This window comes from Manduca sexta, chromosome 28 (genome assembly GCF_014839805.1).
Source record: "Manduca sexta isolate Smith_Timp_Sample1 chromosome 28, JHU_Msex_v1.0, whole genome shotgun sequence".
NCBI classification, from domain to species: Eukaryota; Metazoa; Arthropoda; class Insecta; order Lepidoptera; family Sphingidae; genus Manduca; species Manduca sexta.
Window position 1 is genome coordinate 3,945,987 of NC_051142.1, and position 18,347 is coordinate 3,964,333.

Here is an 18,347-nt window from a genome sequence, read left to right on the forward strand (position 1 = left end):
TTGTATGTGACTGATGATGATGATGAAAAGAGACAGTAGGCGCAAGTATGTGATATAAATTTCAACTTCACACCGCTACGAGTTCCAGACGAAAAGGGTCTTAACATACAGACAGCCGAAAATTATCCTATAAGAGTTCCTTTTGAGGTACGGAATCTTAAAAACCATTCCATAATCGTAGCATAATCGCACAAAGATCTTTACGTTCGTGACATACCTGTTACTAAAAGATAATAGTAACAAAACTGACAAGCCGCAATCGTAAACTAGATCACTTTGAAAATTGGCCCGTAAATATGGACTTCCGTGTAGGTGTGGCAAGTTGTGCAGCAACAATCGACCGCAACACTATTTATTTATAGCCTATTTCAAAACGAATAAAGCCTTCGATACTTCAATTACGCGTAAACGGAACTAAAATATAGAAATCTTGAGTGTGTTTCTACATTTGATTTTATAGGAACATTAATAACGCATTTTGGATTACTAATTTATTACTGGGGTTATAAGGTATTTTAATTGATCTTTTCTTTTCCATAAATCTTAGCGTGTATGTGGTACATTGTATATTATTAATCGATATATTTATTGACGTAATGCACGTAAACAATTCTGCCACCCAATTTCATAAATTCAAACTGTGTGATGATGCATTTTGACAATCTTTTATTGATAAATATTGTAGTGTAGCGTCGATTTTTTTAAAATTTGAAATTCGTGTCAATTTTCACTTTGATGAAAAAAATACCGAGCGTCAGGGGATGTATATCTCTTGGCGGTCGACATGTTTTTGTGCATCTTTACCACGAGGAGTAGTAAGGCCACTTTGTTGAGACCCCGATGAAAAAATGAGGTAATAAAAAATTATATAAATATTAATAAAATTTATTAAAAATTAAACCTAAAATATCTTAATTTATGACACGTTTCACGCCTTCTTAGGTAATTTGTTCTTCTCTAGAGGTTGACCTTCGTAGAAGTTTTCGCTGAAAAACAACAAATATCAGTTATACAAATAACCTTTAAATATTTTTTTCGTATAACATACAATTAATTTCGATGATATCAGATTCTGAAAAGGTGCTTCTGAACAGCGAAATATGGAAACACTAAGATAGTTTTACGCGATGGACGACATTTACAAATGAAACTATATAAACTTTCAAAACGAAAATTCAAATTTTTAATTTATTTTAATGTGGTCTATTGAAAAGTAAATAAATTTTAATTCCGAGTCATTATTATCGATAATGGAATCATATTTCTGCACTATTGCGTCATTTCAAAAGTTACATGAACACCTTATTATAAAAATGTGACCCAGAATGAAAGAATACGAATATTCCTTGAACACACTTAACAAAGCTTGTTTCAACACGTTCATAAGTGTTATGCGATTGACATATTCTTGTTTTTCGAAAAGTAAATTACCTTTTTTACATTTTAAATGCTTTAAAATCCTTTCGTATTATGAACTTGGTTATTGCGAAACAGCAATCAATATTTCATTAAGACAATTTAATTTATTTTATACAGGATCAACCATTTAGCAATATTTTTTTGTGAAAAAGCTAATTCGCTAGATAAAGATTCCTTTGCATTTTTGCCGTTGTATTTCGGTCTACTACTTACTCTACTGGTAAGAATCCACTAACATTCTGTTTCAAATGAAATAAGATTTCTTACCATCCAGGTACTTTCTCAGGTTCGTCGCACATGAATGTATCCTCATTGTAGACCTTGCCTGAGGGACAGCTGCCCTTTTGGGGTTGGACTCCTCCGCGGCAGATATAGAACTTCTGGCAGTCTTCAGGGTGGGGGAAGGTGGGGTGAGGAAGGGCGCGGCCGTTGGGCCCCATCACTTCACCGTCGGGGCAAGAGAAACCGTCATCCAAGACATCTGAAAATTATTGTTTTTATTTCACGAGAAATTTACAACATAATAGTTATGTGTCATCATTTCAGCTGGAAATCGTCCACTGCGGGACATAGGCCTTCCCCATTGAGCGCCACAGGGACCGATTCTGGGCCACCCTCATCTATCGGACTCCGGCGACCCTCACCAGACCGTCGGTCCAAAATAGTTATGTGCTTTTTATAACTTTATCTCAGGTTTCTTTTTCTTTCACTTTATCTACTATTACGCTATACTATTATCTTGGAGTATCATACAAATGGTATTCTCGCCATCAGTTTCATAGGTATTTCATATTTTTAATCATGTAAAGGTAATTGATTGCACCAAAAGTCATAACAAAGTTATTTATAGTTTAAATGATCTGAACCTTGGAATAATATCCTTAACATTGGTGGCCTCAAACGAAGCAAGGCCCGGGCGGAGTGAATAAAAACACTGACGCGCGGTCCTGAGCAGACCTAAAAACATGCTCCATGATTTTGATAGTTTCGTAAGTAAGATACTAATAAAAAGATCCTAAAAGGACCATGGCACTTCCGTAAGGCCGCTGGTATTTATTTCACAACAATTCACCTTTAGTAACTTTGTCGCATTGCCTGTTGACAGCTTCTTTCCAGTCGCAGTTGGAAGTCTCCTCGTCAAAATACAGGCCGGGAGGGCACGGCAGTTCATTAGGGATACCATCGGAGCAGTAGTAGAATTTATCGCAGGCCTGGAATAAATATGAGCTGATAAAGTAGTGTAGAGTTTATTAGAACGATTAAGTGGCGCCATCTAGTTTGATGATATTGCATTTCTTAAAACAAAAACAAACGTGATGCTTATAAAATGATTGCAGGTCCGTAGTTTTATTCAAAACACATATATTCAAATACAAATAATTTTATAAAATAACCTCAAAGATCAATAAGGAAAATTCAAAAAAAAAAATGCTAAAAACGATCACAAAGAGTCTAATGAGTAATAAAATATTAAAAACCGTGTTCAATTTAGAGCGGATATTGAATATTATGAAAATGTTGATATCTGACAAAAGATTTTTATATTACCTGGGGGTCAGGATGTTTGAAGTATCCATTCTGGCGTGGGCAACCTTTGGTTGGTTTGGGCTCCTCTGCAAATAAACATCGGCATTCATATTTTATTGAAAATTTTAAAAAAGAATCAATAAGAAAAATTTATGTTTAGTTTACATTATTACTGATATTGATGAACATATCTTTAAAGAATTGAGGAAATTTAATGTTTGAGATATTTGTAAAGACAGTTGTAAGAGACAAGAGGTGCGAGAAAAGATAATGTCCAATTTGAGTAATTTAATGAGTTTGAAAATACTTTTTTATGATTAAATTTTAACGTAAAATGTTCATAAGTTTAATAAATAAAGCTTCAAAACATGTTTTAATGATTCAATCTTTAATTTAATTAGAATAAACTCCAATATTATTTAACAAATGTAAACAAAGCCGTAATCCTTAAAATTTTCAAATTAATTAAAGGAAATAGTGTACAACATACATACATGTTGAGAAGAAACTCGTAATAAAATTACTGATTTCCTACGAAATTTAACTAATACGCTATTAATTTACGAAATTGCACACACAAATTAAATACTGCATAATTTTAATTAAAGGTGTTCTCTAGTGTTGTTAACGACTCATTTCCTTTCATACCAATTTATGATGTTTTAATACTGGTATTTTATACGTGAAATGTAATTATTAAGATTGTTAATGTTTAACAACAAAATTATGATAAAATTGACACTAGCATATTCCTCAAAAAAAATTGTCAATTTTTTAACGGCAAAACTTATTGCATCAAACGTAACATGTAGACAATATCGCAAAGGCAGTGTAACAAAAAAATCATTGCAGCTGTTCCCCAAATCACTAACCGCTATTTGCAATAAACGACCCTGATCGCTTATTTCGACCTATCTCAAAAATGGACCAATCAGAACAAAGATGTTTGACATGCTTACAAATGAGTCATTATGATTTTAATTTCGGAATCGGATTGAAGATTAAGATTGGGATCGTTTATTGAGAACGGCGGTTAGTGATTAAGTACACCTGCAAAGATTTTTTTTGTTGAATGTAGACCTCATTTACTTAGCATATACCATCCCGGACTTGTTTTTATATTAGTTTATAGATACTCAGTACTCACGTAATTCTTTCCTGTCACCGCAGTCTACGTTTGAGGGGATGTCGCATCGCTCCTTGCTCGGGTTCTCGTCTGAGAACACGAGGCCGTCGGGACATAGTCTTGCTTCTGATTGACCTGAAATAAAATTTATTTTAAGTCTTGGGTCGATTATGATAGATTCCATTCTTCTATACGTATTGAGCGTATCATTAATTAAATTAATATCTTTGAAAGTGTGATATACAGTCAGCCACAAAAATAACTGAATAAATTTTAAACTTTAAAACCTTACACATAAACTTCAATCAGTTTTTTTTTCTATTTCTAAAATAAAGTAAATCCTTTGAAGTTTATTTTAGTACAGAAAAAACAACGATTGTTGACAAGGACACAAAAGTTTAAAGGTGATTTGAGATTTTGAATATGTTCAGCTTTTTGTGGTTGACTGTACAACACGAATGGGACGGGCATAAAGATTTACTGCTATTTTATTTATTTATGGGGGTTTCAAACATCGAAAATATCGAACTCATTATCGCATAGAAAATTAACAATAAAATGAAAAACAATTAATAATACAAAAAATAACAAAAATTTTAATGATGTCAATGAAATTGCTTAAAGGCTAAAATCGCTTAAACTGTTTTAACTTTTATCAATTTCTTAATAATCAGCTAGATATCCATACCACCTTGAGCATTGTACCTTTACATATGGGTACATACCATAACTTGACCCACTAGCTCGAATTCAAATAGTCTATATAAATATAATAATCAACATTCATAACCATTTATAGACAAATATACTCTTATATCATTGACCATTGCACATAAATCATAACCCAACATACAGCCAAAAATTAATGTCGCAAACAGTATTACAGCTAAGTGCATTACAAAACAGGTGGAGTTATATTAATGTATTATATTATCGTAATGTGCATCTTGAGGTCAACATTACTAAAAAATTACATTGTTACTAAACTTACTTTCGCTTTTTAGCGGTAATATAATTAGTCTAAATATAAGCCAATAGATTAGGCAAGGATAAGTAACGGATTTGTAAAAATGGTGTAATTAACTAAATACATACAATAAATTCACATTTAATCTCTAATTTAGATGTAGATATAAGCTGGTTATATATACAATTTTGATTTCAAAGAAAAATGAAATGTATTTATATGAGGCATAGGGTCAAATTAGAGCCTATTGTATGTTAATTTAAACAGAAATAATAATAACAAATTATTTGGCGATATTACAATAGCAAAATCATCAGAGGTTGTTATTAGACTGAACAAGGCGCGGCCAAGAAATCAATTTGTTTTAGCTACGAATTGTTTATTGATGTTGGTATTTGGTGGTAGTTGATAAGGACTTTGTGAAGTGTTGTTTAAAGCTATCTATATTATACTTCGGTATTATATGATAATAGGTATACTATTCAAAATGTTATATGTACGCGAGGCAAAACTACGTTAGTAAATAGATACCTTCCTTTTACTAATTCCTTCTTTAAAATCTGTCAATTGTATCAAATGCAATAAAGGTATTTGCAAATTTTTTAGTTATTTGCTATGTTTAGTATATCCTCCCTATAAAATAGGAATCATCTTAATGAATGTTATGGAGATAATATTACATATTTATTTTTTCTTAAACAATATAGTCAATTCACATTTGTTGTTATTTATTATATAACTAGTTGTGCCCACGGCTTCGTCCGCGTGGAACTCAGTGTGTCACAAAGTTTTTCAATTACAACACAACACAATCACACGACCTCTTCAAGAGCAATCGTTATATTTCAGTCAATTTACGTAAAATCATAAAATGCTCTTAAACTAAACCTTCCCCAAGAATGTCAATATCTTTTAGTAAAAACCGTATAAAAATCCGTTCAGCAGATTTTGAGAAAATCGATCACATACAGACAGCTTTTGGGGACTTTGTTTTATAATATGTTTGTATAGAAATAGTTATTTAATTGATATCTTCAAATTTTAGACAGTGTTCATAATCGTTTATACTTTCTTTGTATAAAATAATTTTGTAACCACATAACCATGCAACGCGGAAACAATAGGATAATATTTTGTTATGATTATAACTCTCACAATTATTGGTATTTTATTTAAATCTTGAACATATTCTCGAGTGTTGTGAAATGTGAGTATATATTGTAGTTGCGATTCTTTCACTTGGTCCCATTTAGAACGAAAGGTATGTGAAAAAGAAAGTTTTAGCATTTTGGATAGTCAATGGGGCAATTTATATGAAGTACGCAGTACTGAGGAAAGAGTACGCTGACACATTTTGCTTATTCCGCAATGAAATCAAATAATTATTTTTAAACATTCTGACTTCAGCGAGGACTTTTTGATATTAAATTCATGCGTGGTTAATTAAAGATTATAATTTATATGCGCAGTGCTAGACAGAGATCCAAGAAATTATAAAAAATGCGTGTACTTAGTCGATAAGTTACAACGTGATAAACATTTAATAAATTAGAAATTATTATTTCAGCTATGAACATAATGTAAGCCTAAATGGATGCGCGCCAGTACGCCTACCACATACGGTCTAATTTTTAATAACGATTAATTTAAAATAGACCGTATGTGATATGAGAGTTAAGGCGCAATTGTCAACTATGGATGAGACACCTTAAAATAAAACATACGCAAATACTTACCAAATTGACCTTTATAGCATAAGTATAATTGTGAAGTGCATCTAATTTGCAGTAACACGCGATAAGCAAATATTTCTATTTCTTGTCTAAAAGTTTCCTAACATTTTACGACTAAAACCTAGTGAAATTATCCAATTATACGACCGAGTCGTAACTACTTATGAGTCGTATAGCAAAGGTAAAGTTTCAATGTACGTTGATATTTGCGTGACTAATAGGGTTGCCAAAGACTAAAAACATGTTTAGAAAGGAAATGATAAGCCTATTAGACATAAAGTTTTGTATGAATTTTACTTAGCTTTATATTATGCCTAATGCAGATAGATAATGTGAAGGTCTCAATTCTATCAGTCAGTTAAATATTTCTGTGAATGTTTTATTTACCAAATAATTTTGCCGAGATTTGCTTTTTTTATGTTATCACACAACGCTAAGCGTGTAATCGCTTCTACAATATCATCACCTTCACGCACAACGGTCCGACCTACTACGGGCTAAGTGCGAGAAAAGGACTCCCGCAACAATACCACCACCACAATATCATCACCACGCGAATAAATCACAAAGCACTGATGGTTGATATATTGCTTGATTATATCAAAAGATATAGCTAAGACGCCTTCCTACAATTATTATAGCTAATGGAAAACAAAAATGCATACAAATGACATATCCCATCGGTAAATCTGTCGCTAAAATATTCCATTTTCATACATAAACTTAGTGTTACGGCATTTTGAATACTACCTTAGGAATATTGTTGTTAAAGGATGCATTGTTTAATTCAATTTACCTTTACGAGAAAACCAAAAAAATAAAAAGAAAGTAAGGTTATTTTTTAAGTATTGTGCTCTTAAGAAACAACATGTGCAATTAGAACAGATCGCGATCAGAAATAGTGAATTGCGATCGTGGGAAGTCTTATTGCAGCTGTTCATTAGTTTACTAGATAAAATGTATGCAAATACCAATGAATGTGTCTCCGAAAGAGAATCTATAGAAGAAATTGTTATATTTTGACTGACATATATCCCCTCATAAAAATCTATATCCAAACTTCACTTACATCTGTCTGGCAAACCTACCGCCATTCTAAACAACTCAATTGGTATTGATACTCCCACAATTTTTGTTATTTGATTGAAGATTCGAACCCACAGCCACAAGTTTTACAGGCTAGTAAAGCTTCCACTAGGCCAGCAAAACGATTTTTGATACGGCCAGTAACATAAAAAATACAATGAAATTTCATACGATCACGAAGCTAGTAAAAAAAGGAAATAGGTTCGTAATCAGGCATTAACTATCAACATAACGTAAGTTGCACTTTAGGCAACATTTTGGTATTCACACTGAAGAAATGTAAAGAATGTTCACACTCTATTTGTCATGATAACGACGGGGCCAATGTCGACATTATTGTACGAAATGGTAACGTAAATATGGTGAAATTGTTAAATTCATTTTTATGATATTGGAAATGTGTTTCACATACTTTAGGGCACCATTGTTGTTCTGAAATGAGTTTACTGTTATAAGTTTACTATTAAAATCAACTATTGTAAATATATATATATATATATATATATATATATATATATATATATATATATATATATATATACCTAGTCTTGCCATAAATATTGTAATAAAGAAAAAAGAAAATTGTTAACTGCAAATAACATTTATTACTTTTACAGTGTGTCAGTTTAATACATAAATATAAAACAATTAAAAATATAAAAAGCTTATTCGAAGTGGTCTCCATTGGCTGCAATACAGTCCTTTAAACGATGAGGCCAGTTATCAATAGAAGCACGCACTCTTTCCATGGGAAAATTCTTCACTGCCAATCGTATAGATTGTTTTAGGGACTCCAAATTATCATGGCGTTTAGAGCAAGCTGTACTCTCTAAAACTGACCACAAATCATAATCCAGCGGATTAAGATCGGGACTAGACGACGGCCAGTCTTCAGCTCTGATGAAGTCCGAAACGTTCGATTCCAACCAAGACTGCGTGGACCGAGCTTTATGACCCGGCGCCGAGTCTTGCTGGAAGGACCATACTTGGTTATTGAACATGGTGATGTTAAGGGGCTTAACTACCTTCTCAAGAATGGTATCTTGATACACTTGTGCCGATGTTTTGATACCTTTTTTCACAAAAAATATGGCTCAGTCACTCCTTCATAGCTAACACCCCACCAAACCATCACTGAAGTCGGATAATGTCCACGTTGCACTCTGTCGACTAATTGGGAAGCTTCCTTAGAGCTTTGAGCATAAATACGGTCATTTTGTTTGTTAAAATGTTGCTCAATTGTAAAAATTTTCTCATCCGTAAACAAAATTTTTCTGTGACCTCCCTTTGCGTACCGCTTCAGTAGTTGTTTCGATTTTACCACCCTATTCTTCTTTAAATTATCAGTTAAGAAATGGCCAGTGCGTCTCTTATAGGCTGCAAGTCCTAAGTCATCTTTTAAAATACGCGACATGGTTCTAGGTGCTATCTTCATTTCCCGAGATAAAATCTTTTGCTTTCGGACAGGATTTCTTCGAATTCTTTCCCTTACTGCTTTGACCACCTTTTTCGTACGAACACTACGTGGACGGCCAGATCTTTTTCTGTCACAAACAGAGGAGGTCTCATTGTACCTATTAATAGCCCGGTACACAAACATTTTACTAATACCAAGTGTATGGAGAGTTTTAAAAATTGCATTTGGCTCCATACCTACTTTGTGTAATGCTATCACAGCGATTCGGTTCTCTTTATCACCCCACACCATTTTAATATCGCAAAATATTTTACAATGTATTGGCGCCAAAATGAGAAAACACAATGAACAATCGTATAAAAATGACAGATTCGAAATTCAAATGTAATATTTTTTTATAATTAAGTGTAACAGTATTTATGGCCAGACTAAGTATATATTTACAATATTGAAATTAAACTAATTTTTCGGATTCTATCGCGGTTTTTTGTTTTTTATTTTTCTCCCGACGTTTCGAAGACTTTGCAGCCTTCATGGTCACGGGGGGGACTGAGTCCCCCCCGTGACCATGAAGGTCACGAAACGGTCTTCGAAACGTCGGGAGAAAAATAATAAACAAAAAACCGCGATAGAATCCGAAAAATTAGTTTAATTTCAATGTCATTCGCGTAAATATAAGAAATCATTATATTTACAATAGTTGAGTTAATAGATACTTTTCTACAATATATATATAAAAGTGTCTATTCAGTTATATATTATGTAATTTTACCAAATGTCTAAAAATATTATAACTGTTGTAGAACCTCTGTAGATCTATTATAATTCAAAAAATTAAAATATAAATGGACATGTCTATTCAAAAACAAGTACTATATAAAATACATTCTCTAAATTTATTCGTATTTTCATTATTTTTACTACAATAACCAATATCAATAAACCCGCTAACAAGAACACTGCAGTACGATAAAATCTGAGTAACCTTAATCGGCCAGTAATCTTGTATCGACAAAAACCTCACATGACCTAATATAACAATATCCAGTTAATTAATTATAATAACATTGGGTAACGTCATTAAAATCATCAATCAAACGCCAACAAGAAACAACTATTATACAACATTAATTGCTATTCGTGAAAGGCTAAAAACTTTGTCATTTATGATTGATGGACATGATAAAAGAACGCGAAAGCGTAATTGAATAATTCGTGCGTGTTTATCGTGTTTCAAAAATATTTGTGACGTATTTAGATCACTAAGAGCGTGATGTAATTTTTCTTACATATTTTTGGAATAAATTCAGGGAAATATGAAAAATTTATAGTGGATAATATAAATTAGGTAGATAATACAACTCTTTATATTTTCCTGAGATAAAATGGACCCTTTATTTTAAGTTACACCTCTAGCAATACATTGTTGAAGACTACATTCAACTCCATGGAGTAGTTATTTGCGTGATGCTTGTACAAACATACAGACAAAAATTCTAAAAACTGTTTTGATTTCTGTTGTACTAACAAAGACTCCGTATTCGGTTTTCTATAATATCTATAATGTACGGACATCAGCCTGTTACAATTTTATTTAAGATATAATCATTAGTTAAGTGCGTTGTTACCTAAACTTCGTATAATCGTATAAAGACTGAAATTGCTGAATTCCCGTACTCTCATACTCACAAATTATTTCATGATAGAAAAAATCTTGATAAATTTTATTTGCAGTGTGAATTTGTTTCACTTCAGCATTGCCTCTCGGGGTCACGAACGCTATCTTATCTATCCATGGATGTTGAATGTTTCATACATTCAGGTCTAATTTAGAATAATTCTTGAGATTTTTTAAATAATAGTTTACATTCATTTCATTCGAATTCATACGATATAGGTCTTGAAGCACTCAATCAGTTAAAATATTTGTCTATATAAATTGTTGGATAATTCTTAAATTATAGATTCCCTAACATACTAGGAAGAATCTTTTAAATTGAAATTATCTATGAATGCGACATTGATAACTAATAACGCTTTTTCTTTACATATTGTGTACATGAAAATTATCTACATGTGTGTTACGTAAATGCATGCGATATCTCGTCGACCTTTCAAAGTACTGACCTTTACTGCACTTGTAATAAAGGTCACACTGGTAAGGGTCCGGGTAGAATCCACTCTTCTCTGGGCAGTCAAATTCTTGGCCTGAAACTGAAAACATATTTTGTTAACATTCTGTTGCGTCAAGGATTTTTGCAGATCGCTTCCTGAATGCGAAATATGCTATTTATTTGGATAAAATTATTACTTTAACGTAAATTTAAGACAGTTGTATTAAGTTTTAAATAATTTTTTTGTTTATTCGTATAGAATATGGCTAAATGTGTGGAAATAAAGGTTATTTTTGCTAAAGTTAGACCATTTCTTAATACGCTACTTGTTATTCTGGCCATTTGCTTCCGAAGGAAGTATTAAAGTATTTAATCTGCTTTTTAAAATAGATTGCGCTGGTTTGTGTAGGAACTTTTGTTATGAGAAAGGCGTTGATGCAGGTTAAATCGAGAGCAACACCTAGTAATTTATAATCGTGATAAAATTTTGATTTTGTGATAATATTTATTAATTACTTATGACTCTTTATACTCTGTGGGTAACAAAATTTCTTCGTTTCTATGTAAACTAATCTGCTTTGATTAGTTATTACGGTATATTCCGATGACTTTGAAGGGATTCAATTGATTTATACAAATATATAAAACTGAAGAGTTTGTTTGTTTGAACGCGCTAATCTCTGAGGCTACTAAATTTGAGAATTTGCAATAAAAAAAAGAAAGCAATATTTATTTTACATTTCAATTTTTTTACCGCTTTGCTCGCGAGCACTATAGATTACTTTTTATCCTGAGAAAGTATTTGTCTCGAATTATCTTTTTACGCGGACAGAGCGACAAAACAAAGTTAGTTAAAAATATGTATGTAAATCTTGTACAAAAATAATAACAGCATAAAATGCTATTCGGATCTTGCGTCCTAATTTTCTTACCTACCAATTTACAACTAACCGACACAGGAAAGTATGTACGCCAAGGCTATAAAGTCTTTGAACCAATTATATTTAGTATGCAGTCACATTACAACTATAGTTCTGTATACATTTTACATATATGAACAAATAAATCTGTTTAGTACGTTTTAAATGCTTAATTTATTTATAAGAAGCCTGGCCTGTAAGATGTGTATATTGTCATTATGAAATTTATACTGCTAAGTTATTTTAAATTAATTTGTTATGAAATATTTATTTTCAAATTAAAGATAATTCCACTCATCATTTACATATAATTTCTAAGGTTAGTAAGGTATTTCTGTTTCTGAAAACTATAAAAATATGTTTTATGAACATTACTTGCTAATGAATCTATTTAAAGACTAATTAACCGATATCGTATTCTATGTCTTGATTTTAAACTGGAACATTCATTTGCACATAGACCCGAAGGCAAAATTAGTCACACATTAAATACATTTTAAAATGCCTACGAAAGTTTCTAACTTGTTATTAGGTTTAATACATAATCTGTCAAACATTTAGACACTTACGACACTTTCATTTGTAATTTGGCAACACGTTTTTTGGTAGAAATTAATTACACGAAGTTTATTACGTGCTCACGTTTTGGTAAACGCAATCGTTCAGATAATCAAAACACATTTACCAAGCGTTTGGCACACGAAATCTGAACTGCAAATGAATAGTTGCATACATAATTTTGTCCATATTACTTGGATATACTAATGCATTCAGCTAAAATTACTATAACAGTGTGAGAATATTTACTGGAATTACATTGACTGTAAAATTGTGAATACTCTCGATTTTCGTACCCACAAGAGAAGATTTGGTTATGGTCGTATGGGCATTTGAAAAAGATGGATGATAGAAGACTAACAAAAAGGATATAAGGCGAATGTGGAGGGACGCGCTGGTAGGGGTCAACCGCACTGAACCTTCAAATGTCAGATATCTAACATCCTTAGTAAATGGGAGTACCCTGAACCGCCAGGAATGCATAAAAAGATTGATGAAAGTAGACGAAACGAGAGAAGTATGGCAGAAGCGAGCAAAGTAACAATCCATAGTCTCTGCCTAGTCTTATGGGATAAAGACGTACGTAAGACAAGATTTATATCGTATAGAGCAATAAATACTAAATGCGCAATTAACCTATCTTTTTATATATTAAAAAAGAGCAAATATCAAGCAAATTTTGTTTACTTATAGCGAGTGCGTCAGTCGTAAATGCATCAGAAACGAATCGCAATTTCATCGAAGGTCATTAAAGATATAAATTATACACACCACTAAAAGCTTCCATTCCCCAATAACCGGACCTGACTTCAAACCAATTATTCTACTTATTCAAGTGCTAATGTAAGTACATATAAAATCTATACACGGAATAAAATTAAAGTGTCTGTGATTTCGAAATGAAAGCATTTGCTGAGGTCAATTGGTCTTGGACAAACTCTTGGTCTTGGACAAATTCGAGTATTCAATTGTAGGTCTATGCTCTGGTGGTTAATATCTGTAGTTTGAACCGACATTATAGTATGTATATTATAATCAGGAAGGACACTTAACACAGACTTTTCTTAACTGTGTATTTCTGGTGACCTAATGCGGATCAAAAAAAATTCACATCTTCCATATCTTTTTCTATAAGCGATTTAATATGTGCAAATTTATTTATTAATAATTATCTGTTTAAATCGTAAAATTTCATTTCCAAAAGCAAGTCATTGACGAAAACAACATTATTAACAATATGTATTGTCTTTATTTAGATGAAGTTGAATCATATACCAATCTTGAACACAATGGAAACGATCTCGGATATGTCAGCTTGAACCTTGAGTTGATTCTATAGCTTTATATTTTAGTACCTTCACATAAATACAATTCGAAATAGTTAAAACAATCTAAGTTTTGTTAAAATTATTTTGTAGTATTTATTCATTGTAATTAAGAGGATATTTAATAAATGAATACAAATCAATTCATTTTGCGATTAAAGATAAATTAGTTCATATCTGTAAGAATTTTGAGGAAGAATAACAAAAGAAAATTAATTTACAGGCCAAGCAATACAAACTGTGTAATTATAGAATATATTTCAAATTTCAACGAAGGACATTATTAATTTAATTTATTATAACACAGGCTACCTAGTGATATAATGATGTCAAAATTGTAACCTTAGGTTAAGTAAAGTTGCGACATGTGGTACAAATTCATATGTAGCCAAAAATTGGACTCAGAATTGTATTATTAAAATCTATGTTACTAATTAATTGCTTAGAGTTGACTGAGCTTTATGTAAACGGCTTAGATAAGTTACGCAAAATAAATAATTATTGCCAATCAAAATATTTTTGTACTTCTCATGAGTTTGAATGCTGATTCAATATGAAAGATATTCGCAGCAAAAATGTATGACATAAAACAGAAATATAAGTTTTTTTTTTTCAAAAGAAACAAACACAAAGTTCATTTTCCCTGAAAAGATCCTCGACATTACTTACAATGTCTTACCCAAAAAGTTCTCTGATATAATTCAAGATTCAATTATTACGTTTCAGTGATTTAAATGAATGTCATAAAATTATATCAAGAGTATTTTTTCGACATACACGTTCCCTTCACTTCCTGCATGCTTCAAAGAAGTGACTAATTCAAATAGTTACTAAGAATTCTGAAAGATTGCATGATATCGTTACGTTTTGAGTAGGCATTGACTACAAAGTTAAATTTAAGATCTTATTACGATATTAATTACTTATATGAGTATATTATGATAATATATTTTGACTGATTTTGTAATTTTTCATAGATCTAGCGGTAAGATGGGTCGACGATATTGTAAGGATCGCGGCTCGATCTACCTATGACCTAAATGCGATTGGCTCGAGACCGAAAAAAGGGACACGATACGGCAGAAACCTATGCCCAGCAGTGGAACTCTACAGTTAGTGGATGATGATGAATTATCACTTATACCTGTGAGTTTAGTTTTTATTAAAATTTCATTACAACATGTCTTACTTTACTTATGAATGATGTCAGCATAAAAACAACACACTCTCAAATGCTATGATAATGAAGCGACGGTAAACCCACTATTGCAATAATTGTCAACCAATAGGTTGCAAAACCAAAAATCCTGTTTTACTCGCCGTTTAATAACCAGCAACTGGCTATTAAAGTTAGTGGTGAAATTTAGCCTCGAATGAACTTTAAGGACTACTATGAAATAACACTCAAACATTAATTCACACGACCACCACTACCCTACTTCCTTTATACAAAAGCTTCATGTTTTCCAAGTACCAGTAAACGTAAAGACCAGTGAAAGAATTTAGATGAATTTTGGCATATAAATAGACCATAATTATCATTTATCATGTACTAACATTTTTAGATACTTTTTATCCTAATACATAATTTCTTTATGCAAAAGCTTGTCATGTTTGTTACCAAGTACCAATAAATATAAAGACCGGTGAACAAATTTAGATGAATTTTGGCATATAAATAGACCATAATTATAATGTACTGACATTTTTATCTACTTTTTATCATATTACATAGTGGCACGTTTGTTTGGGATATCTTTATAATGCTGATGAAGCGAGCCTCGTATTTAATAAATAATGAGAGTTATGGCACCTCAGGGGACATTATACAACTAAGTTATTAGAAATGTAAAAGTCTTCCTGATATTAAATAATGAACGAGAAAGCAAATAACTATCTAACGAGGTACATTAATATAATGGAAATAACTAACGAGTAAAAAGTAAAATGTCTTTATGGTTTTGTTGTTTTGTAGCCATTTCAAGATTTTTTGAGCTCTGGCTCGTGTTATTTAATCCGTTTTGCATCCCGAGTGAAGGTATTAACCTTGAAGGACTGGATTGGAAGCATAGAGGTTATAAGTACGAGATACCTTTTCACGACCACTATAATCTATTATAATATATAGGTACATTCCGCATTCGACGAACTTGATTATATGACATCGACTAACAGTTATATTATACCGGAATAAAAATAACAAAATTAAAATAACTACAAATAGAGAGACAATCTAACTTGTCAATTATAGTCGGTATAATGTTTGTAATCGGTCTATTAAATTCTAAGACTACTTTAAACAAACAAACTCATAAATCTTATTATAATATTGGTAATGTGCGAAAATAACAATAAAAATTAACTGTTATAATGTCGAATAGAAAAGAAATAACGTTAATATTAACCGCCATACATACTAAAGCGAATTAAATTTAACGAGATTATGAATATTTTTATAGCATATTGTCATGTTACGTGTTTGGCGTTTAGCGCCCTTGCATCATGTTAGCGAATTTACTGGAGCAATACTAGTTAGGACGATTGAGTGAAAGGAGGGCAGTTAGCCTGCATCGAATACGCAGATATCGAAACAATTATTGTTAACTTATCTGCAGTATTGTATCTTTGGAAAGTATGGCGTAAATGCGTTGAATGTACGATCAATTTCCAAAGGTCAATGTTAGTTCCATTAATTCTCCAGCAATTTTTTTTTCGTAAATTGATTGACACGGATGTATGAAAGAAATTAATAATTATAATCCGAGAAATAGTTTTTTAAACATGCATTCATAATAAGATATATTTACGTTAATCATATTTTTAAAGACTTCGTGAGCTATTTCATTCATAGAGAAGTACGAATGTTGTAAGGTACATTAGCCTGTTAATTTCCCTAATCTTAATAAACTTCGGAGTAACTCGTTAACTGGCTTAAGTAACCTTTAATAAAAAGATGACAAGATATAAAGTAATATAAGTAATGACTATCATTAGCAAGATCAGAAATTCCATCATTGACATAAATGATGTACGAATTTACGATACAAAGTAACAGAAAATATTACATGAACTACTTAAATAACATTAATGGACAATTAAATCATATTTCTCGTTACAGCTATAATATAATAGCAATAATAAATTAGAAACGACTAATACAGAATTTTGCCTTCAAAAGCGAACTAGAAATCAATTTGAACAGATAGTTTCAAATTGTTCCGGTATTCAGGTCCTTTTAGTCACGATTTCCTAACTTCGATATGACTCACAAAATAATTTATAAACTCACCGAGTCCGCAGACAGCCAGGCCGACGACAAAGAGTAAACTTTTCATTTTGTAGAGGTAGAATTTAAAAATTAAATATTTTATGTTTGGAACACGTGCGTTTCCTTCCAAAGGTTGCTCGGTATTGCCCGTGCTTGCCTATTGTGCGGCGCGCGCGCAGCTTACTAAACCCCGTACGGTGAACAACAGTGCGATTTATTAAACTCAATGCGTCGTAAATCTTAATTAACGGTAATTGAAGAAAGTGTTTAATGATAGGTGTAATTTACCATTGTTCGTTGTTAAATGTGATTGGAGATGGTAAAATCATTTTAGGTAAGTATTTAGTGGAGACACTTTCACAAAAATTTATAGAAATTGAATTTATGTATTGTTAAAACTATTAAGCGGATATATTTTAGTTCTTAATTTTATATTGTACTACTTGTGAAGATAATAAATGTATTTTTATTCCTTTAGTTTTATTTAGCAAAATCGTAAAACAAAAGAGGTTAAGAAAAACTGCGTTAACATATCATTCAAATTGATCAACACTCTCTTAATGCAAAACGTGAATATGATATGAGTCCTTTTTAGAAGCAGCTTATTTTCGTGTTCAGAGGGATTATTGTTCAAAAGCATATGTGTGAGTAAAGCTGGTGTTTACCATTCAGAATGCCTTATGGTAATGACCCTATATTAGTAAGCGATGATTTTGAATATTTCCACCAAAGATATAAAAATAAAGTATTTCAATCTTCTGACACCTGATTCTTCCTGACGGGTTCCTAATTATAATTTATTTTAATATCCCGCACAGTAAAAAATCGAACCGACTTTAAATATACTGTGCTACGAAAAAGCGATGCATATACACGTATGTACGTAG

At 31.7% G+C, this 18,347-nt stretch overlaps 1 protein-coding gene across 1 annotated transcript; it reads right to left on the reverse strand.

The window, feature by feature from the left end:
* Positions 1-869: 869 nt before the first annotated feature.
* Positions 870-17,699, reverse strand: LOC115447940 (protein obstructor-E). Its single transcript, XM_030175246.2, has 7 exons — positions 17,482-17,699; positions 11,403-11,489; positions 4,094-4,207; positions 2,968-3,032; positions 2,492-2,630; positions 1,687-1,900; positions 870-986 (listed from the first exon to the last, which is right to left on the reverse strand). Exons 1-7 carry the CDS (start codon positions 17,525-17,527, stop codon positions 929-931), a joined length of 723 nt encoding a protein of 240 aa, XP_030031106.1. The 5' UTR covers positions 17,528-17,699; the 3' UTR covers positions 870-928.
* Positions 17,700-18,347: the final 648 nt, after the last annotated feature.

Bases quoted from the DNA above. Each gene is read 5' to 3' on its own strand.
- LOC115447940 (XM_030175246.2), bottom strand. From the start codon at position 17,527: ATGAAAAGTTTACTCTTTGTCGTCGGCCTGGCTGTCTGCGGACTCG. The intron at 1,901-2,491 runs GTGAATTGTTGT...AATAATTTTCAG, and splicing joins ATGCGACAAAGTTACTAAAG to ATGTCTTGGATGACGGTTTC. The intron at 987-1,686 runs GTAAGAAATCTT...GTTGTTTTTCAG, and splicing joins CCTGAGAAAGTACCTGGATG to CGAAAACTTCTACGAAGGTC.